The 23,279-nt window shown below is 38.0% G+C and overlaps 1 protein-coding gene and 2 long non-coding RNA genes across 6 annotated transcripts in view; 1 reads left to right on the top strand and 2 right to left on the bottom strand.

Moving 5' to 3' along the window:
- Positions 1 to 23,279, bottom strand: part of LOC120417922 (phosphatidylinositol-binding clathrin assembly protein LAP) — a 54,357-nt gene that overhangs the window by 25,402 nt on the left and 5,676 nt on the right. For all 3 annotated transcript variants that reach the window (XM_039580158.2, XM_039580157.2, XM_039580160.2), the window contains exons 2-7: positions 4,973 to 5,115; positions 4,826 to 4,901; positions 4,672 to 4,692; positions 4,352 to 4,576; positions 4,102 to 4,295; positions 3,903 to 4,039 (exon numbers count right to left, since the gene is read on the bottom strand). In XM_039580158.2, the coding sequence (XP_039436092.1) occupies positions 3,903 to 4,039; positions 4,102 to 4,295; positions 4,352 to 4,576; positions 4,672 to 4,692; positions 4,826 to 4,901; positions 4,973 to 5,115 (796 nt within the window). The remainder of the gene's footprint in view (positions 1 to 3,902; positions 4,040 to 4,101; positions 4,296 to 4,351; positions 4,577 to 4,671; positions 4,693 to 4,825; positions 4,902 to 4,972; positions 5,116 to 23,279) is intronic.
- LOC128092734 (uncharacterized) lies at positions 5,175 to 8,900 on the top strand. The gene is made up of 3 exons (XR_008211962.1): positions 5,175 to 6,422; positions 6,491 to 8,323; positions 8,721 to 8,900. It is a non-coding gene; the product is annotated as an uncharacterized LOC128092734 (long non-coding RNA).
- On the bottom strand, positions 12,328 to 15,792 carry LOC120417924 (uncharacterized). 2 transcript variants are annotated; one of them, XR_005605527.2, is made up of 2 exons: positions 13,255 to 15,792; positions 12,328 to 13,192 (listed from the first exon to the last, which is right to left on the bottom strand). It is a non-coding gene; the product is annotated as an uncharacterized LOC120417924 (long non-coding RNA). The 2 variants fall into 2 exon arrangements; XR_005605526.2 differs by having other exon boundaries at positions 12,328 to 13,195.

Here is a 23,279-nt window from a genome sequence, read left to right on the forward strand (position 1 = left end):
GTGAAAGATAAGTGACTAATAAGGCTTTCAAGGAAAAATACGCATGATCATGTGAGTTTAGTTAAAATTGCGTTTGATTATGATTTAAAAAAAATCTCAAATTTGAAACTAAAAATTAGCTACAAATCCACGAAAACGGTTTTGATAAACACGAATAAAGTTGATGTTTCCAGATGAATTTGAAATAAAAAAAAAACAAGGAAAAAACCTATTTTGCAGCTATTATCGAAACTGGCGACCAAGATAAACATTTTTCCATGATGTAGGATATTGAAGATATGTTTAGGTAACTTGAAACTGATGTTTTGAATAAATAACAACAAATACATAATAATTTCAGCAATCTATTTAATACTTTTTAATGATTTTAGCTTAAATATATTGTATAAAAACTTCAAAATGAGATAAAATCAATTTTTACCGATAGATTTTTTCGATAAACAGTTTCTCTGACTCGGGGCAGTCCCCGCAACAAGCTCCAGAAAGAATTACCGAGGTTCATTCAAGTTTTATAAAAATAACCTTTAGACAAGCCGTGCGGTGGAGTACGTACAGCTCAGAACGCGTGGCGAAGGCGCATGAACCACGAACTGCACGCGCTGCTGGGAGAACCGACAATCGTCACCCTGGCGAGAATCGGAAGGCTCAGGTGGGCCGGCCATGTCGCGAGGATGGACGAAGACCATCCTGTCAGGATGCTCTTTGACCGCGCGCGACCGGATGGCGGCACAGGCCGAAGAGCAGGAGCACAGCGTGCACGATGGGGTAATCAGATCGAGGCGGACCTAACTTGTTCAGAATTATTCATACTAAAAAACCAGAATATTTATATACTAAACTCAGACCGCTAAGATCTACAAGAACTAAAAGTTTTTTGATACCGCAACATTCGACTTTTTACTATAGTCAATCTTTCTTCGCAAGAGGGGTTGTGAATTGGAATCAATTAAGCATTAGTATAAAAAATAGTCATTCTTATAAAAATTTCAAAGAAAACCGACTGTCAGAACTCGCCAGCGTAAATTAGAATTAGGATAAAGAGAAGCATAGCATTAAGGAATCGATTTATCGATATTGAATTAAATCCTGCATCTGCACACTTTGTAACAAATTAAAAGGCTAAGCCTTAAGTAACATTATTTGAATTAAATAAATAAATAATAAGAAAGATCTGCAACCTAGGAGACTGGCGAGCTGCAGCCCAGAACCGAGCAACATGGAACAACCTTCTTGATACAGCACGGGCACCGCGTATGGTGTTCTAAGCTGATTGGTATGGTATGGTATGGTATGTACAAGTACCGCGGTGGGCTTGACGCGAGTGCCAAATTAGCTTTGCAACGCAATAGAGCTATCTACGTGCGCATGTATTGCGTGTACGTACACGATGGATTTTTAGGTTAAAATTTGTTGTCGCCAGCAAAAACAAATGGTAAGCTAGTGTGCGTGAGATCGGGCTTAGATAACTCTATTAGGTCCCTGCGGTGGAGATGCCCTAAACAGAGGAACGTAAGAGGGCAATCCCCATTTCTCCGCTGTAGATTCAGAATTTTATTCTTGTTAAAACATTCATGCTCAAACTCAATCCAATTTAACGAATCATCTTTGCGGTTAAGACACCATCCATAAACCACGTGGGCACTTTTTTAGAAATCTCATACTTTCTACAAGTGACGAATGACCTCTCTAGGTTAAAGTCACGTTAATAAAAAAAACAACATCATACTTTCTACTGAAATTTACCAAAAACTTATTTTTAACGCAACCAACAAAATTTGCAAAAAAAATAAGAATTTTAAAAATTTTAAGAATTTTATTTTTTTTTTAATTTAGCAATTTTAAATGTTTTTAAAAATTTAAAGTGTAAAATTAAACTTTTTGAAATCAATATTTTCAAAGATTTAAAATCAAGACTAACTTTTTGAAAGGGCCAAACATTCCATAGTACGCCCATTTGAAATGTTAGTCTTGATTTTATTTTTTTGAAAATATTGTTTTCGAAAAGATCGGCAAATTTCAAGAATGTTTCATATTTGAACATTGTAAATCGGGCCATTAGTTGCTGAGATATCGAAATTAGAAAATTGTGGTTTGTTTGGGTAAGACATCAATTGTCCTGTGTTTAAACCTTTGCATGGCAATATCTCAGCAACTAAGGGTCGCATCAACAAAGTAAAAAAAGCTAAATATAGAGAATTTTCTCAGCTTTTCAAAAATATTTTTTTCAAATGTGGACAAACATGGGCACTAATTTAAAAAAAAGAATAACTGCGACTATTTTCACAAAAGTTACCTAAAAATTGCTATAACTTGAAAACGGTGCACTTTATCAAAATTTCACTTAAGTACTTTTTGATTGCAAATTCGCTTGTACTTCGAAAAATAAATTTGAAAAATTTTTGCGACCAATATTTCGATTTTTTGAAAAAATCTGTATTGATTCAAAAAATTATAACTCGATCAAAGATTTTTTGTAAAAATAAAGTAAGTAAATCTTTCATTGTTCCTGAGAGGAACACCCGTGAAAAGTATCGGGGCCTGCATTTACAAAGCGGATTCAGTGACTAATCAACATAATGTTAACATATTGAGGTTAATGTTTACATTCCATAGACTGTCTTCATAAGGTGTCTTTATAAGGTCCAGTTTGTGACGATACACTACCTTCCCTTTATCATGCAATCGGATCCAGAAGGGAATAGATTACCAGTTGTGTTGGTCCGAGACGGGATTTGAACCCCGATCTACCGCTTACGAGGCGGAAGCGGATTTTTTGCCCATTCTGGAAACTTCTGAAAAGTTGGCATTTGATGTCCTCTAAAACATATCAGAAAATAAAAAAAATAGTGTTTTTTTTTTGCAAATGAAGTTTTAGTGGCAAAAAGTGAAATTAAAAATTACAAAATTTTTTTACCGTATATAATTTTTTTTCAGTGTAGTCCATACCCATACCTATAACTTTGCCGAAGATACCGAATCGATTAAAAAATGCCTTCAAAAGATACAGATTTTTGAATTTTCACATAAATCATTTTTGTATGGACAGCTGCCAAATTTGTATGGAAAATTATATGAACAAACTAATGATGCAAAATGGCTTCTCTGAGCATACCGAAGGCACCAAAAAAGTTTAAGCCGGATTAAAAAGTACAAAAAATAAAATAAAAGAAAAAAGACCGATTCCGTAGAGAACTGCTCTTTTACAAAAAGGGTGTTCTGCTTGCGTTGTAACGTCACGGAAATTCACAATGCTTTTCGGGGATGTGGCATTTTCGGGGAAATGATTCTCGATGAATCCCGATGGATTCGGGGAAAAGGGATAAAACCGAAAAATGGTTCCTGGCCACCGGATTTATTTAGGGTTTCCGGAGGTGGTTTTGAGGTGTTTTTTTGCTGATGCATAAAAACACGATATTTTGTTTTTTTACAGTTAATACTTCACTTGAGTCAAATACGGAGTTTATAAATCTTTTAAAGTATGTAAAAGTTGTTTTTAGAATCCTGAAGCTTTGTAGAATGCACTCACTACATGTTTTCAAGTTTTAATTTTTTTCCACTGATACACTAGCCCAGTGAATGTATCAACTGCTATGAAATGAAATGAAAAACGCCCTTACTTCGAATAAAAAAAACCATTCGATCGTCCCAAAAAAAACATGTTCACGTGATTCTGGGGATCTTCTGGAGTGTGCTTTTCTATGAATGAAGAATGTGCAAGCACTTTCTTGCATTTTTGTTGGCTTGTTTTATTCTGCACTAGAGTACGTGACTTTCCGATCAGAAACAGTTCGAGCCAACCAAATATCGCGCAAGTAAGTATAGCTACTTGGCATCGAATTGTGGTGCAGGTTTAAATGACGCCCTCTGTAGAAATAATATTTTTGTTATCGTTTCAAGCTTACTTTGCTGACTGGGTAGGAGTATTCGCAGCAGAACCTTTTCTTCCTTCCAGTGTTGCCAAATGTTGCTCGAGAGCATCGAGGAGAGAACTCGGCGCTTTTGTCAAATCTGGTAAATCACCTTTGTCAATGCCAACATTCTGAAAAAAGCAAAACAATACAAATGAGTGGTGAGCTTTGTATATTTTGTGTTCAAACCAACCTCAGCAACTTTCAGAAACTCTCCAACGCGGTCCATGCGAGTTAGAAACTTCTTGTACAAATCCAGAGCGTCCCGGCACTGTTTCTTATTCATGTCAAAATATTTCTCTAGCAAGTTGATTATGCCGTCATTGTAGCAGGCAAACAACCGAATTAAATCTCTGAATAGTAACATGAAACACATGTTGATAACGCCTATAATTGATAAATATGTTTACATTTTGTTTGGTTTATTTAAAATAATTCTATACCATTTGTTAAATCGTTCGCTGTACAATCAAATTCAAGCAGCGAGTCCAGTTGTGCTTGCAGAACCGGCAAAGTTTTCAGAAGTTTCTCAGCAGTCATAACGCGAAGTGAACCCTCTTCTTTTCCGCGTTTCAGCTTACAGAAATCAAATGCACAAGTACGATAAGAGAGCGCCTTTTCATTTAAATATTTTGCATATCTTCTTATGAAGGGAGACATGTCATATCCTGAGATAGTAAAGCAAAGTATTATTCAACTTCCAGGAATTAAAGGAAAGCACAAGGCAAAGTTATTTTTCTAATATTATCAAATTTTAACTTACCAATCCTTGCCCCAACAGCACCTTTAAAATAAGAAAATTACATTTAAGTAAAATGTATGCCATTAAAGTAAAATGTTTGCTATTTACACAACGAATACAAGTGGTTCCGAGCCATTAAACTACAAACATTACAGAATTAGCCCAAGTATTTTACCTTGTACTCCTCCCTTGTCAAGAAAACTATTCAGTTGAAAAGAAGAATTGCTCGATGCTAAGTACTGAATGAATCTCTGTAAAAAAATAATAAATGTTAAAAGCAACTCGTAACAAAAATATAATCATTCGTTGGGAGATGTATTACCTCATTGCCGTAGGCCAATATATGATGTGTTGTAATCAGACCCTTGTAAACGACAACCCAATTCGTATTTTGCGTTCTCTCCAAAAGCAGATTAGCCAAATGCGGAATTGAAACGTTGGGCTCATTGGTGCAGTGGACCAAATCTGTAAAGAAAATGATGATGCATTAATGTGATTTTTATGGCTTTTAATTAAAAAAACGTTTTTGAATCCACCGGTGGTTGATGCCTTCCTCACATTTTTTTTGGTAAAATCAAAAAAACAACCTACAAATGTTCTCTAAACCGAGGGGCGCGACAATAGTAAGGAATTAAATAAATTAATTAATTAATTGCCAAAATTAATTAACGATGAATTTATTTAGTTTACGATCAAAACATCGCCACCTCTTTTTACAGCACATTGGTAAGACCGTTTGACATCGCGTTTGTTTTTGTTGTGTTGGGTAGAACTGCCGCAAACAAAAAGTTAAACAGAAGAACGGTGGCGCTGGAGATCAGAAAAAGTAGCTGATACAGAAGATGCTGCTGGCCAGAGAATCTGTCATCGCCCAGCAACTGGAGGCTAAGATAAACAACAACCTTCACGCAAATGCGCAGGCGCACGAGAACTTGCTCGAACTCTTGCGACGAACTCGAGTGGTGGTACTGGGGGTCAAGGGTACTGATTGCTCAAAATCAATCACTCCATTCGCGAGCGCAAATAGCAGGCGACGCGATACTGCCCTGATGAATTCCTACCGTTTGTCACATTCAATCCATTCGCTCCCGAACACTCTCTTTTCAACTCTCCTTCTCTCTCTGATCGGCTCAGTCTCCGAACGGCTCAGGCAGGCCGAACGTCGCCGATCACTCTGAACTGAACACATTTTTTCTCTGATGCGCTGCGTTATACTCATTGATTCGGGTTGCCTAAAATCAATGTTATCAATTAAATTGTGCATTTATTTTGATTTCACCATACAAAGAAACTTCCACAAAGAAAAAATCAAATTGATGGCAAACTGAGGGCGTGAAGACAAAAAGACTGCCGCGCTGGCATTTTGTGAGAGTGGCTCTTCGCTGAGTATGTTAGTGTGTGAGTGTCGTCGAGCGGCGGAGTAGGCAAATATTTTCACGATGTATTTGTTCGCTGAGTGAACAGTTCGGGCCACTCGCTGGATGGATGCGAGACTCATTCGCTTATGAATGCTAGCGGGTTGGAATAGGTGACGAATGGATAGGCGATGAGTGAGTGGTTTCTATTCATTGAGCCGAAAATCAGGACCCTTGCTGGAGGTGGCGGAAGTGGTGCCCAGAGTCATGACGGTCACGGTGTGGTTGGTGGAGAGCATCACGGAGGGCCGCACCACCATTATCAGGCGTTGCGAGTCGGAGAGGTCAGGGTCTCGGGCACGGACCCGGCGGATCACATGGCGTTGCCGGAGCGTTTATGCTCGAGAACAAACCGCTGTATGTATGATGAGTTAGTGGTTAGGTAGAGTTTCGCGAGCTACATTTTTTTTTGTTTCTCCTCTCAGGTGCCTCGAAGGCACCAGGTTACCGTGGAGCTGCCGTATCATCGCCGGTTAGCTCCAAAGCATCGTGCAACTAGATGACACCACTTTCGGGAAGTTTGCATCTTAGTCTGCAGAAGCAGCAGTAGCAACAACCGCAGCTCAGTCTCAACTCATTGGAGGACCTCCATTGAGTAGCAGTGGCCATATGCAGCCACAGGTGTGACAACAACAACACTAGCAGCAATCTCAGTTCGGGCCGTACCTGTCGCCAAACGAGCAAAACGTCATCATACCTCCACAGCAGTCGGGTACACGTTCGAGCGGGCTAGCCGTACAACACCTCGGATCTGCTCAATCCGTGACATCTTTTGACTCCGTGAAGACCACTATCACCGGTACGACCATGAAACCCGGCGGTCCAGCAACATTTGTTAGACAGTTAGGGCATCTCCACCGCAGAGATCTAATTGCGTGGCAAACCTATCGGTTGGATCCCCAGTTTAAGCTTTGCTCCGTAGCTAATACACGTTTTCGCACCGCTGGGAGCTAATTTGGCTACCGAATAAAGCCCACCGCGGGGATCTAATTTATTCATTTTCAAATTCTAGCCGTTTTGTTGATCGAAATCAATAAAACTATATTCTAGCATGATAGAACATGCTTCCAATTGCATTATATGTCCAAATTGTTTGCTTACATCAATAAAATATCATTTTCAAATTTTTGAAAGAGTTCACCCGATTTGCTCCCGACATGTTTGAACCCCAACTTTCGCACCGCGGGTAGCAAAGCTATAGCTAAATTAGCCTTCGAGTTCATTCAGCGAAGAAAAAGTTAATCGGGGATCCGTCGAGTAGCCAAGATAGGTGCTCGAGAAGTCCCCGAGCTGCCGGTGGCTAATTTTTTCAGCGATTTTTTGAATTATTTGTATTTGTTTTGGTTGAAGTTGCATTTATTTTGAATATCAAATTTGAATGAATATTAAAGAAATCAGTAAATTAGATCAAAAAGATTTTATTAAATTGAAAAGTTGTGGAATTTATATATTTTTTTGTATTTTTTAAATAAAAAATAATCAACCACATATATTAATATAAAAAAATCATCACCGAAAATTTAAACATGAATGCCCAAAATTTAAAAATAACTAAACTGATTTGAACATTTTAAATTATGTATAAAATATATATCAAGCGAAACAATGTAATTGGTCCAATGTGAGTTTGTAAACAAAGGGTGTATCTTGCTCACGTCAGTGAGGAGTAAGAAAAAATTACGAATACGTTTATTTTTATTATTATTTTTTTCCAAAAATCAAAACCATCCACATTAACGACCCCCGGGTCTTTTGTGGTCTCTATTGCAAGTTTCTGCTCGAACCTAGGAGTCCGCCGGCTTGAATGGGGAGAGCACCCAAACCTCTTTCTACTCCAAGGAACCTTCTACCCCAGTGTTTGAACTGACGACCTTCGGATTGCGAGTCCAACCGCCGCCAGCGATTCCACCGGAGTAGGCTTGGTTTGGTGTGTTGTTTCTACTTATGGCATGGAGACGACTCCTAAACCTGGAATGACTTAACGGCGTAACAACCAAGGCCGGGACCGACATTTTACTTCCTCATCCGATGGAAGGTTGCAGCAGATGGGAATCCAACCCAGAATCATCCGCTTACAAAGCGGACAGCGTAACCATCCGGCCACGCACTGGCACATTTTTTTCCATTTCATTTAAAAATATTTTGAATGGTTGTAACGTAAAGGCTGATACGCAGATCCGAAGGAACGCAAAACTCCATATAAAAAAAAACGCCCAAGAAACGGTCAGGGAAAGGGTCACGAAAAGATTTTTCTTAAGGTGAAGCCATTGATCATTTTCAAAGAAAATTAATCATCACTATTAAAAAATGTGTATTAAATTCAATTTAACGAATTTCAGCACCAAAAGGTATCAGCATGTGCCGGTTGTTGCCTTCTTGAAGCCACTGAAGGAATTTTTGATCTAAATCAATTGTGCTTAAAAATTTATATACTTTTGTGGCACAGTCATTGCCGTCCTAGTTGGCAATCATTGATTAATGACGATTTCCATATCTTAACAAGGAATGGGATAATCATTACCAAAAGGAATCAGCATGAGTAGGGAACTATTCTAAACAGCTTGTTGAAGGAATTTTGTCAAAATATTGAAAGCGACGCAAAATTTATATCTTTGAAGGAAAAATCATGACAATGATGGAAGTCTTCACGTTAAGTGGTACGCAGCATAAACGAAAAGTGGCGTTTGACGTTTCTTCACGCGGTGCTTGTTTGCAATATGTTCTGATGAAAAAATCGAAGAATTGGAATTTTCCTTTTTAATAATCTTGTATTCGATATAATAATATTTAAAATCCCCGCCAAATCTCAAAATGCAGAATTTTGAAATTAAAAGGACAGATGAGCAATTCTCTACCAAAACCGGAAATGGATTTTATTTGTATTTTTTGATTTGGCTCAAACTTTGTGGGGGCCTTCCCTATGACCAAAGAAGCCATTTTGCATCATTAGTTTGTCCATATAAATTTCCATACAAATTTGGCAGCTGTTCATACAAAAATGGTACGTATGTATTCGAAAATCTGTAACTTTTGAAGGAATTTTTTGATCAATTTGGTGTCTTCGGCAAAGTTGTAGGTATTGTTAAGGACTATTTAGAAAAAAATAGGTACACGGAAAAAAAAATTTCCCGATTTTTTTATTAACTTTTTTTTCACAAAAACTCAAATTCCCAAAATACGTATTTTTTGATTTTCGAGATTTTTTGATATGTTTTAGGGGACAAAAATCCGCAACTTTTGAGCTATAGAGAAACATGGTCAAAAAATCTGTTGCCGAGTTATGATTTTTTGAAAAACTAGTGATTTTTGGAAAAAATCGAAATTTCATGCATAACATTTTTTTGACCTCATTTTTTTATGCAAAATTGAATTTGCAATCGAAAAGTACTTTACAGATTTTTTGATAAAGGGCTCCGTTTTCAAGATATAGCCACCGAAAGTTTGATTTTAGCGAAATATTTGCAGTTTTTCAATTTTTAAAAATAGTGACCATGAGTGACCATTTCTAAACATATTTTTTTTGAAAAGTTCAGAAAATTTGCTATAAAATTGTCTAAAAGACATTGAAGATTGGACCTCCGGTTGCTGAGATACAGCGGCTTAAAGAAAAAGAAACACGAAAATTGAAGTTTTCTAAGTCTCACCTAAACAGCCCACCATTTTCTAATGACGATATCTCAGCAATTAATGGTCCGATTTTCAATGTTAATATGTGAAACATTCGTGAAATTTTCCGATCTTTTTGAAAAAAATATTTTGAAAAAAATTAAATCAAGACTTACATTTTAAAAGGGCCAAACTTTGAATATTATGCCCATTAAAAATGCTAGTATTGATTTATTTTTTTTCAAAATATTTTTTTCGAAAAGATCGGAAAATTTCACGAATGTTTCATGTATTAACATTGAAAATCGGACCATTAATTGCTGAGATATCGTCATTAGAAAATGGTGGGCTGTTTGGGTGAGACTTAGAAAACTTCAATTTTCGTGTTTCTTTTTCTTTAAGCCGCTGTATCTCAGCAACCGGAGGTCCAATCTTCAATGTCTCTTAGACAATTTTATAGCAAATTTTCTGAACTTTTCAAAAAAAATATGTTTAGAAATGGTCACTCATGGTCACTATTTTTAAAAATTGAAAAACTGCAAATATTTCGCTAAAATCAAACTTTCGGTGGCTATATCTTGAAAACGGAGCCCTTTATCAAAAAATCTGTAAAGTACTTTTCGATTGCAAATTCAATTTTGCATAAAAAAATGAGGTCAAAAAAATTTTATGTATGAAATTTCGATTTTTTCCAAAAATCACCAGTTTTTAAAAAAATCATAACTCGGCGGCAGATTTTTTGACCATGTTTCTCTATAGCTCAAAAGTTGCGGATTTTTGTCCCCTAAAACATATCAAAAAATCTCGAAAATCAAAAAATACGTATTTTGGGAATTTGAGTTTTTGTGAAAAAAAAGTTAATAAAAAATCGGGAAATTTTTTTTTCCGTGTACCTATTTTTTTCTAAATAGTCCTTAACAATACCTACAACTTTGCCGAAGACACCAAATTGATTAAAAAATTCCTTCAAAAGTTACAGATTTTCGAATACATACGTACCATTTTTGTATGAACAGCTGCCAAATTTGTATGGAAATTTATAAGGACAAACTAATGATGCAAAATGGCTTCTTTGATCATAGGGAAGGCCCCCACAAAGTTTGATCCAAATCAAAAAATACAAAAAATAAAAATGGTCGAAATCGGCCGGTTTTGTAGAGAATTGCTCAGATATAGATTTTTGGTCGAAATGGAGTAGAAGCATAGACTAATAAAAGACTACTCACTGGGCTCTGAACCATGACTCAAACTTTTTATGACCCCTCGGCACGGCCGGTTCACTGTCAAATATGACAGATCAAAATGTCAAGAACTGGCTCCACTGTCGATTTTCTGACGTTTCTTATTTTTTGTTTTTGTTTTGATTTGTTAATCTAAACAAACACACACATTCGCACAGGGGAAGGGCCATGAACGTTAGGTTTCACCCTAAGTCACCGATGGAACGTATGTCCATCGGTTCCGGGTTGGTCAGCAGCTGTCGCATCCGGTCATGTGACGTCGACTACCTGACGCACAAGGAATGAAGCTAGTGAGAGTAACCTTTACGTAAGGCATTCTGAACTTTCCGGAACAACTCCGGGACCGGTTCTGGGGTTCCATGTACCGGGATGGCGCACGTGACTTTTCGGAGGAATCGAATCGAGTTTCATCGATCGGTGCCTAGGAGGTAATCAGCCGTCCCAAGAGGCGACCCTCCTGCAAGGCGTCATCCGATAGATGGCAAGGTGACCATTTCCTTGAACATGTCAATAGTAGTAGCTCTAAATAGTTAATTGGGTACTAAAGCCCTATGTCAATTTTTATGTACAACGGTAAAAAACACGATTAAAAACCATTTCTGATAACTTTTTTTCATTTCAATGCAAAATTTTTTTTTGACAAGACAACATTTTTTCGATGAATCAACTATGGTCCCCTTGGAACGAGCTGTCAAGTAGGAGCTTTTCTGTCAAGAAGGACCGCGAGGTTAATTTTTCAAAATTGATTTAAAAATCCATTTTAAACTCTTTGTGGTCGTACAAAGGGTCATTGTACTCAGAAAAATAAGCTTTATCGCTGTAAACAATAATATCAGCAATCTAAGCTTCATTTTAGGACCAAATTCCTCCTCCCCCTCCCAATTCTCAGTCAGAAATCGGCGCCACAGACGTGGACACATCATGGGAGAAGAGTTGGCAATTGTCCACTCGCCATACAAAAGTGACTCCCCTACACTCAACCCCCGGTGGTTGGTCACTTTTTTGTTTGACACTTTTTTAGTTTGTACCCCGTTGGTTGGTCAAAGTCAAACTAAAAAGTGACGAACTGTCACTTTTTACACGGCACTCACGCATACTATCAAAACAAACGTTTCGGAGTGTGTGTGAACTCCGTGTAAAAGGGGTGTCAAACTAAAAAGTGACCCCGTTCGTTTGACAACAGTTGGTGTCAAACCATCGGGGTTTGAGTGTACTACCTGGAATTCGGTGCTTTTGGTGCTTTTCCAATATACTCTGCGAACACATTGACCAAAAGCTTTATTTAATATATTTTCACAAAATAAGTATTCTAAACCTTTAGTAAGCTGACGACTTGGCGGCGGTAGTCACTGCTTGGGAGTTCTCCTCGCGGATGCCGTCCTCCTCGCTGGCGGCGCTGTTTTTGACAAACTTGCCATCTTTGGAGTAGATTTCAGCTCCGATGCAGTAGATCATGAAGTTTTCCTTGATTTATTCTAGCCCAGATCGTTGATCCACTTCTTGGAGGTCTTGGTGAAGGTCTTCTTTTTGCTCACGTGCCAGCATTGCCGTCAAAAAGCTCGTCTCTTTGTCCAACCAGGCGACCATGGGCAATCCAGACAGCAGCTCTGATGCGTTCAGTTAATTCCGGCACAGCTGCAACTTCCGCCAGGACATGTATTTAAGAAAGTGACAAAATTTAGTGTGCACAGCAACTTTTCAGTTCTTTTTGGGGTCCGCAACTGGCACATGGAACCCCGGGGGAAGGCGGGAGTGCGGTTTAATCGAACGTAATCAAACCGATCTGTGCCGGGGTACGACTCAGCAGTCCCAAGAAGCAAACCCACCTGCAAGGCGTCGCCCGTTTCTTAGATAGGTGGTCAACTAAAGATCTTCAGGTTTGTGGTATGGACACTAAGTGAAATCTACTTTGACTAAGGAATTTCTATCCGGTGCTTAAACAAAATCCTCTACGAACACGACCAAAATCCATATACATATTTTATGTATTTTTACGTCATACACATCACGCTTCTCCTTAGTGTGGATTCTAGTTGATTGTTGATCTTTGTACGATGGTTGTACTCCTTCTGAACTGCACGGGCCACGTTCAACGCCACACGGAACGGATGCCTAGGACTGATACAAATCGACCTTTCGCAGAACCTTGAGCATCTTGCGGAGCAGCTTCTTGATGTGTCAACGGTTAATCATCCCCCTGAAGCTCTTTCTGTTTAAACACGAACACGCCACCGGCTGTTCGAGGTGTTCTTTAACCCAGTTGACCTTGCCCGATTGAATCTGCTAAAAAAACGTAATTCAATTTAGATTTGTTATAAGAATCAGAACCAAATCCAACTTACGACTGACTCCGCTTCTGCAACTGCGTCTCCAATCTGTCGATGCTGTCCATCTGGGGTACATCCGTTCCTTCACCTTCAACACGAGATGCTTCGGTTTGGGTGCCTAACGATTCTTGCAGCTGTCGGCTGATGTGACGTACCTGCACGTAGGTACTCTTCTTTGATTGATTCGATATATACGGTGCCGGATTGGAACATCAGATTCTGTTTTCACCTTCTCCGCTAACTTGCTCAATAATGCTGCAATCGATGCTAATCCGCCGACTTAGTTTTCCCAGGGACACAGCAGTGTCATGAAAGCGAACGACGGCTCTAGAAATAAGGGACCCAACTGAAGACTGGTTACTGCAAAATACTTACAGCAAATTAATTAAAACTTACAATTTCCAGCATTTTCTAATATTTATGACAAAATACACCGGCCAACTGAGGTGCGGAATAAAAACAAAAACAAAATTTGCGCTCGCAAACAAGCACAAAGGAGAATTGAAAAAAACGCAGTGCTGCCAAGCAAATCTTCTAGACGGGGGGCAAGCCGATGCGGTACATCGCGGTTCACACGGTTCACAGCTCATAAGTCATACTTTTTTGAAAAATTTGTTCGGAGTGTTTAGTCTTTAATTAGTCTATGGTAGAAGTCAGCCCAAAGTTCCCACAAGTTTGCTCTTCCGACGCCATTTTAAAGTTTGGGTGAAATAAAATTGTCTTAAGCTATTTTCGCACTGCTGACATTTGTAAATAGCGAATGTCCAAGCTATAAAATCCATAGGAAAATCTTATGAACTTTGTTGCCAAGTCTTATAAAAAAACGTTACTTAACCCACCCTCAGGTGGTTGATGCCTTTCTCACATTTAGAGGATTATGCTATCCAAAATAGATACAAAAGGGTGGATCTTTCAGTGTTCTATCAATTTGATTTATTATTCATACCATCTGATTGGGTAATTCAAGGCACTTATGTGCTTATAACTTTTGATAGGGTTTTCAGATCTTCAATCTTTTGAACTCGTTGAAAAGGTCTTTTGAAAACCTTTCTAACAATGTATAACATGACGGGGTTTCATACAAAAACCACCCTTTTTACAATCTTCCGGACTTTTGTTAAAATCGTTATTTTAGCATAACTTTCGAAGTACTTAACTAAACTTTATAATTTTCAATAGCGACTAATGGGACCCCAAGACGGATCAAATGAGACCAAAACGGTCCAAATCGGTTCAGCCACTGCCGAGATAATACAGTGCAAATTTTTTTTGATCAACATCCCACCACACACACAGACATTTGCTCGTTTTTCGAGTGATTTTATAGCCTTTCCTCACCCAAGTAACCAGAAGCACTAAATCAAAACTCTAAATCCACTCTAAATAAACTTTCACGATGCTATGACACTTTAAATAGTCTTTCCTAATGTTTCGAAACATTTGTAGCTTGAAACATTATTATCTACTGTATAATGACATATAGAACAGCCAATTAAAGTTTCAAAGCATTTAGCTCAATAATGTTTCAAAGCATTAATTGTAAGCTTTATAAATCAATGTAAAGTAAGCTTATAAAGTTACATCATACTTTGACATTTCTTCAAATGTTTCAAAACACTAACTCAACATTAGTGAGAGCAAAGAAAGTTTGGCAGTATTTGGTGGTATTTTTGTTGATGCAGGAAAAATCGTTTGGAGGAGGTCCAGGTTTTGCTCGGACGAGATCGTGTTCGGAGTGGCATACGTATACGCCAGTTTCAACGATACCTTCGTCCACGTTACGGATCTTTTGGGCAAGTAACTATCTGGCGGAGCACCGGCGGCATGAAGGTCAAGGCTGATCGTGACGAGGCTCGCCCTACGCTGCTATGTGGCCGCTTTGTACGTAGGCGGAAAGTGCAAGTCCCTCGGAATCACCTCGCTGCACATAGGGACGTGGCGTTACATCGTGCTGCCATCTGGTTTTTTTAAGTGCAAGAGTGGAAAAGTGCTGAGTCATCGTCTAAAAATAGACGGCTTCCTATCTCGCCCAGCAAAATGAAGTCAATAAAGTAGTCGGTTTCGATGAGAAAAAGTGGAAAACGTGGTCTAAAAATAGCGACGCCATCCTCCTATGAAGTTGCGTGCCGCCGGCGGAACTTGCACCAAGACTCCGGGACCGGGTGCGCAATCGGTGCTCCGTGCCCTAGCCCGTTCGTCGATGAATATTGTGAAGATTATCAATATCTTGTAAAGGTTTGAAGTGTATTGATTAATAAATATGTACTTTGTTTTAACCTGGCTAGTGTATTCTTTTTTCATGCAACTAACTGAAGGAAGACTCTATCGACAAAAATTTTACGTGTAAACATATTTCAGGACGTGCGAGACGGTTGGCGAAGGGCATCTAGGTGAAACATCTCTGAACATCAAATCAACACGCAGTTTAGAATCTCGAATGAAGCACAACACAGCAAAAAAACGGAAACAAGCTTTCAAAAACCGTCATCCCAGCGTGAAAAGCACTGCGCGCAAAGCATTTTTTTCTATTTAAAATACTGTCGGTAAGGTAGTATTTTGACGAGGGGATTTAAAGCTACCTTATCCAGATTTTTAAGCGAAGATGGCGTTACGAATGGTGAACGCCCGAAATGTCAAAATCACGCAGTGGTACCAACATTACAAAAAAAAAGTGTGCCATGGCATGACAGCCAAACTTTTTTTTCTAATGTTGGTACCACTGCGCGATTTTGACATTTCGGGCGTGCACCATTCGTAACGCCATCTTCGCTTAAAAATCTGGATACAGTCCTACGGTTACTTGGGCAGTAAGGTGAGGAAGGCAAAAACAACAAGGCATTGGTCGAACAGCATTGTAAAATCTTATGTAAAGCATGCGCTTATTAGATCTGATCTCATAAGCTTTGCTAATGCTTTTAAGCTTACTTATAAATTTCGTGAGGGCCTCAATGGACACAGCTGGGACCTCGTTCATAAGGGTGGATTTTCATGGATTTTTCGATGACCGACATCGAAAGCGGCTTTCGATGCTCGTGCTCATATTTTGCCAAAAACTCATTTTTATCAATCAGGTTAAATCGCAAAATGGTTTGGATTGATATTTTATGGTAGTATAAGCACAAACAAATACATACCCATCGCCGGAAAGTTGCGAAAATGCGATTTTCCGACTTTTCATTTTCGATGCACGAGCATCTTCAGACGACCGACATCGAAAGCATACTCACGACCATGCTTTGCTAAAATGTCCGTGCATTGAAACTCGATGCTCGTCCAGTGCCTTTTTGCTACCTCAGCGGCACCCTAGACACAAACCTAAATAACGCTTTGAAACGCTTGGTACGGGATGGGAATGAAACTTGACGAAACAAATTCTATCTGTCAAACCAGACCTTGTCAAAAATCAAAACAGCTGATTTTGCATGGTGAAATGGAGTTGATCTTCTGGCCATTGTTTTGCAGGCGGAATCCGCCACCGGTGGACGGATTGCTTGCCTAGGTTAGCAAGAGGAACTGATCCACCGGTGGCCGGATATCTGGACATTGTTTTGCAGGAGGATTCCGTCCACCGTTGGACGGATTGCCAAGTTGACAAGACTTGTCCACCGGTGGATGGATTTCGGAGCATTGTTTTGCAGGAGGAATCGGTCCACCGGTGGCCGGATTTCTGGACATTGTTTTGCAGGAGGAATCCGTCCACCGGTGGCCGGATATCTGGACATTGTTTTGGCAGGAGGAATCGGTCCACCGGTGGACGGATTTCAGGGCATTGTTTTGCAGGAGAAATCCGTCCACCGGTGGACGGATTGCCTGGCCAAGTTGACAAGAGGAACTTGTCCACCAGTAGATGGATTTCGGAGCATTGTTTTGCATGAGGGTTAATGTTTAACCGGTGGCCGGACTTCTGGACATTGTTTTGCAGGAGGAATCCGTCCACCGGTGGTTGGATTTCGGGGCATTGTTTTGCAGGAGGAATCGGTCCACCGGTGGCCGGATATCTGGACATTGTTTTGCAGGAGGATTCCGTCCACCGTTGGACGGATTGCCAAGTTGACAAGACTTGTGAACCGGTGGATGGATTTCGGAGCATTGTTTTGCAGGAGGAATCGGTCCACCGGTGGCCGGATTTCTGGACATTGTTTTGCAGGAGGAATCCGTCCACCGGTGGCCGGATATCTGGACATTGTTTTGGCAGGAGGAATCGGTCCACCGGTGGACGGATTTCAGGGCATTGTTTTGCAGGAGAAATCCGTCCACCGGCGGACGGATTGCCTGGCCAAGTTGACAAGAGGAACTTGTCCACCAGTAGATGGATTTCGGAGCATTGTTTTGCATGAGGGTTGATGTTTAACCGGTGGCCGGACTTCTGGACATTGTTTTGCAGGAGGAATCCGTCCACCGGTGGTTGGATTTCGGGGCATTGTTTTGCAGGAGGAATCGGTCCACCGGTGGCCGGATTTCTGGACATTGTTTTGCAGGAGGATTCCGTTCACCGGTGGACGGATTGCCTGGCCAAGTTGACAAGAGGAACTTGTCCAGCGGTGGATGGATTTCGGGGCATTGTTTTGCAGGAAGATTCCGTGCACCGATGGACGGATTGCCTGGCCAAGTTGACAAGAGGAAATGTTCCACCGGTGGATGGATTTCAGGGCATTGTTTTGCAGGAGGAATCCGTCCAGCGGTGGACGGATTTCTGGGCATTGTTTTGCAGGAGGATTCCATGCACCGTTGGACGGATTGCTTGCCTAGATTTTGATTAAATTTCTTAAATTCCAAAATTTCTAAAATTTCAAAAAAAAATTAAAATTTTCTTAAACTTATAAATTTACTAAGTTTTTTAAAAAATCAATGTTTTCTAAAATTTCAAAGTTTTCTAAAATTTTATAATTTCTAAAATATAAAAAATATACACTTTCTTTAAATTCTTAAATTCCTTTAATTTCTTTATGTTTATAATTTCCTGAATATCTTAAATTTCTTAAATTTCTTAAATTTCTTAAATTTCTTAAATTTCTTAAATTTCTTAAATTTCTTAAATTTCTTAAATTTCTTAAATTTCTTAAATTTCTTAAATTTCTTAAATTTCTTAAATTTCTTAAATTTCTTAAATTTCTTAAATTTCTTAAATTTCTTAAATTTCTTAAATTTCTTAAATTTCTTAAATTTCTTAAATTTCTTAAATTTCTTAAATTTCTTAAATTTCTTAAATTTCTTAAATTTCTTAAATTTCTTAAATTTCTTAAATTTCTTAAATTTCTTAAATTTCTTAAATTTCTTAAATTTCTTAAATTTCTTAAATTTCTTAAATTTCTTAAATTTCTTAAATTTCTTAAATTTCTTAAATTTCTTAAATTTCTTAAATTTTTTAAATTTCTTAAATTTCTTAAATTTCTTAAATTTCTTAAATTTCTTAAATTTCTTAAATTTCTTAAATTTCTTAAATTTCTTAAATTTCTTAAATTTCTTAAATTTCTTAAATTTCTTAAATTTCTTAAATTTCTTAAATTTCTTAAATTTCTTAAATTTCTTAAATTTCTTAAATTTCTTAAATTTCTAAAATTTCTAAAATTTCTAAAATTTCTAAAATTTCTTAAATTTCTAAAATTTCTTAAATTTCTTAAATTTCTTAAATTTCTTAAATTTCTTAAATTTCTTAAATTTCTTAAATTTCTTAAATTTCTTAAATTTCTTAAATTTCTTAAATTTCTTAAATTTCTTAAATTTCTTAAATTTCTTAAATTTCTTAAATTTCTTAAATTTCTTAAATTTCTTAAATTTCCTCAATCTCTTAAATTTCTTAAATTTCTTAAATTTCCTCAATTTCTTAAATTTCTTAAATTTCTTAAATTTCTTAAATTTCTTAAATTCCTTAAATTTCTTAAATTTCTTAAATTTCTTAAATTTCTTAAATTTCTTAAATTTCTTAAATTTATAAAATTTCTGAAATTTTTAGAATTCCTAACATTTCTGAAATTTCTAGAATTCCTAACATTTCTGAAATTTCTGAAATTTCTAAAAATTTTATAATTTCTAAAATTTTTATAATTTCCATATTATTTCTATAATTTCTATAATTTTAAAAAAATTCTAAAATTTCTTTTATTCTTTTAATCCCTTAAATTACTTATTTTTTTAATTTCTTTAATTATTTCAATTTCCTCAATTTCCTAAATTTCTTAAATTTCTCATATGTCTTGAATTATTTACTTTTTTTAATTTCTTAAATATTTTAAATTACTTAATTTTTTTAAAATTCCTAAAATTTTTCCAATTTTTTGTCCACTCTATTATCTCTCATCTTTTTTGCATGATTTTTCGCAACGAACATGAGGCAAAAGGTTTTATTTAATTAAATTATGCGCTAGTCTAATCATACGCCTTTTTGAAAAAGATTTATTGAACAACATCAGCTTATTTCAAAAGTTGTTCTGGAATTCCGATCGCCACCAATGCTGCTTTGTTTACGTTTGAATCTGTCATTTTCCATCCTTCGTTAACTTGCATGCAAGTGTTCCTTATTCCGGGAAGACGATTTTAGGGTTGTGTCTAAGCTAAATGAAGTAACGCAAGCCACGAGCATCGAGTTGGTTCGATGCTCGTGCTCTCGATGTCGTTGCACAATCCATGAAAATCCAGCCTAAGACTTAACTTATGGTATTATTAGGAGCTTTTCTCTCACTGCCCATAATTGAAAATTCGGCTATTATGCCAAATCAAGTATTCCGAGAAAAACGCGTTTTAGTGTTTGTCACAAAATCTCCGTCAAGGCAATTTCCCATAAGAGTGGCATATTAGCCGTTTGGTTTTTCGCATCGGCAGCCAAGTCTAAACACTATTTCGTTGAAATTCAAGTTCCAGGAGATGCGTTGGAACAACCTCTACCGCCTGGTGCTAACATCTCGTTTTTGCCAAAAGTGGATATTAGCCGTTTTTTTCAATGATGGGCAGCTCAGTGTGGAATTCGTATACGATTCTAATTAAATTCTGTTTCAGAATTCGGATTGAGTTAACTGGGTTATGTGGGCTCTTCGCACGTAGTAGTGCGTGGGCTCTACGAGGTTTTGGTGACTGTCAAACGTTCTAGATATTTACAGTGGTGCCAAGGTGCTGCCATAATGTCTAGTCTTTGAAGAATAGCTAAGGCACTAAATACAATCCACCACCGGGTCCGGTGATGTAGTGGCTAGCGTGGTAGTCTCTCACCCCAGTATGGCCTGGGTTCAATCCCAGACGTGGCATTTTTCGAGACGAAATTTGCCTGACCACGCCTTCTATCGGATGGAGAAGTAAAACGTCGGTCCATTTGCGTAAAAGAGGTTTTGGGTGACTCACCACACATAACCTTCGGACGCCTAGAAATGAGTAGAAACTTGCAACAGAGACCACAAAAGACCCGGGGGTCGTTAAAGTGGATTGCTTTGCTTTGCTTTTTTAGGCAATACAATCTAGAAGTCAAAGCGTCGGAGATCACGAGTGCACGGCTGACATTTCTTTGCACTGCTAAGGTGTTAAGGTTGTTCAGCTTACAGCGGCTTTCGTAACTAGGCAGACACTGTCTGTTCATTCTTTTGTAGCAGCTATTGAGTCGCACGTAATAGTTGTGCAAAGGTCCGTCGAACGGGGAAGTAAATGAGATTTCAAAAAAGTGTCCACGTGCATTCGAAAAAGGGAGAACTAGCTCTACAAACGATGAAAAAATCTCAGGGCGGTTTTTCTTTAAACTCGAGATATCTTCATTTGCAAATTTTTAATTTTCAAGGGAAAAAATTATAGTAAAATTCTGAAGGGATTCTAAATAGGGAGAGGGAACGTTCTTTTATTACGTAACGCATAAACGGATTTTTAGACTCCCCCCCCCTCGTAACAAAATTTCCATACAAATTTTTAAACATTTGTATGGAGCGTAACACGGCCTCCGACCCCCCTCCCCCCCCTTCTGCGTTACGTTATAAAAGAACGCTTCCAGACTGGTCGATGCGAATTTGACGTATCCAAACAGACACGAGCTTGACGTATATCCAAATGAGCCTTTACCTTTACGCCCAGCAAAAATGGCAGTGTTGGCATGCTCAAAACAAACGTACCAGTTAAATTTAGCCAAGTCTAACAAGTCTCCCTATTAATGGTCTCTAGTTATTTACGAATGGTGCACGTCCGAAATGTCAAAATCGCGAAGTGGTACCAACATTAGCTAAAAAAGTGGCTGTCATGCCATGGCACTCTTTTTTTTTTGTAATGTTGGTACTACTGCGTGATTTTGACATTTCGGGCGTGCACCATTCGTAACGCGTTTATCCTTTTCTCAGCTTACTGTTTTTGCATATGGGACCGAGGGGGATGTCACTTCCGCGCTAACCGAGCGATAAAGCTTCCTTTTCAAACCTTTGCAGCGTTCACTTTCACCTTTCCGCTTTAACTTGCTTTAACGCGCGTTAACCGCGATAACTTGCTTTTTGGCTTGCCTTTACTTGCGTTCTCTCATCACACTGCTCGATTTTTTTTGGCAGCGAGAACTGTCAAGAGCAAATGACAGTTCTCGTTGTCAAATCAGTCGAGCAGTTTGTTTTGCTAGATTTTTCTCCGTCACCGGACGGATGGTGGTCAATAAACGGTGGCGCTCTAGGAGGAAACAAGATTCTCGCCGCGTTGTGCTGATGCAACTTCCAAACGGAATATTAATTAAAACGGGCGTGTTCCGGGGCCGGTGTTGGCTGCGAAGAGCCTGCTAACGGAGCTGTACCACGATGAACCTACGGAGGGCAAAACCGGTGGGGACAGATCAGCCGTCGGAACCGTTTCCTGTGCCTTCGAAGGGTTCCTGTTCCAGCGATTCGAGACGGGTCGGTCTTTCGTCGATTTCATGGTGGAGGAATCGAAAGGTCGCGCGACACTCTGAAGGAACAGAGCAGAAGTTTGGCAACCTGGAAGTGGCCATTAAGATCCTTGAGCTGGCTGGTGAGAATCAGAGCGAAGCGTTCGAACATCGGCATGATTGATGCGACTGGCTGTGAGTTTGAGTTGAATAATCCTTAAATAAATATTTGTTTAAGGATTAATTTTTAATCTTTAATTGTTTTTGAACAGGCCGTGGAACAGACTCTAGAACAGACTACATATGTTTACATAATAGGTAAATTTGATTGGCAAATAATAAATTATACCTGAAACCAATTTGATAGAATTGTGTCGAACGAAGGGGTCAACAAGGAGGTATTAGACTATACCAAACAAATAATAAATATAATTGATTATATAATTGATGAACATAACATTTTTCTGAAACTAAACATACGTTGTTTACACATCATATTTTATATTATTTAAAATTGAAATACATTTTATTAAAAATCCAAACTTTCGGTATACCTTACACCTCATTTCTCCGTTAAGGAATTGTTCTTATTTTTTTAATTCTTAGAGTTTTTAATTCCTTTATTCTTAAATGCCACCATCATGAATAATAAAAAAACTACACATTGGAGTCATATTTTAGGTTAGAAACTCAAATTTAAAGGATTTAAAGATTCGAAATTTTGGATTTACAGCGTTTCCAAATTTTACTTATTTTTGAAATTAAAATTTCTTAGATTTTTTTAACCATTAAAGATTTATGCTTGTCATTTTTAAATTATATTAGTTAAACTTACCTGCAACTCTTATTTCTAAAATTGTTTACCTAATGTCAAAGTTTTGACCTGTTTCTAATGTATAATTTCTACCTAAGCATAATTAATTAAATTGAGTTGCATAGAACAATAAGTTCTAGAAATAAACTTTTAAATATTAAAAAAAAATAATACCCAATTTGAGTAAATCCACTCAACTGTGTACAATATTGCAGTAAAAGTACTGGAACGCGCTACCCAGGCAAAAGTTTTGCGGTTTCTCTCCTTGCAGAACTTCTGCAAAAGAGAGAGATGAAGAGAGCGAGCTGAAAAGTACGGGAACATGCTGCAAAAAAGTGACTCATGCTGGCTGCAGAATTCTGCAGAAGCTGCAGAAATTTTGCAATTCTGCAAGTACGGGAATAGACCTACTAT

This window comes from Culex pipiens, chromosome 2 (genome assembly GCF_016801865.2).
Source record: "Culex pipiens pallens isolate TS chromosome 2, TS_CPP_V2, whole genome shotgun sequence".
NCBI classification, from domain to species: Eukaryota; Metazoa; Arthropoda; class Insecta; order Diptera; family Culicidae; genus Culex; species Culex pipiens.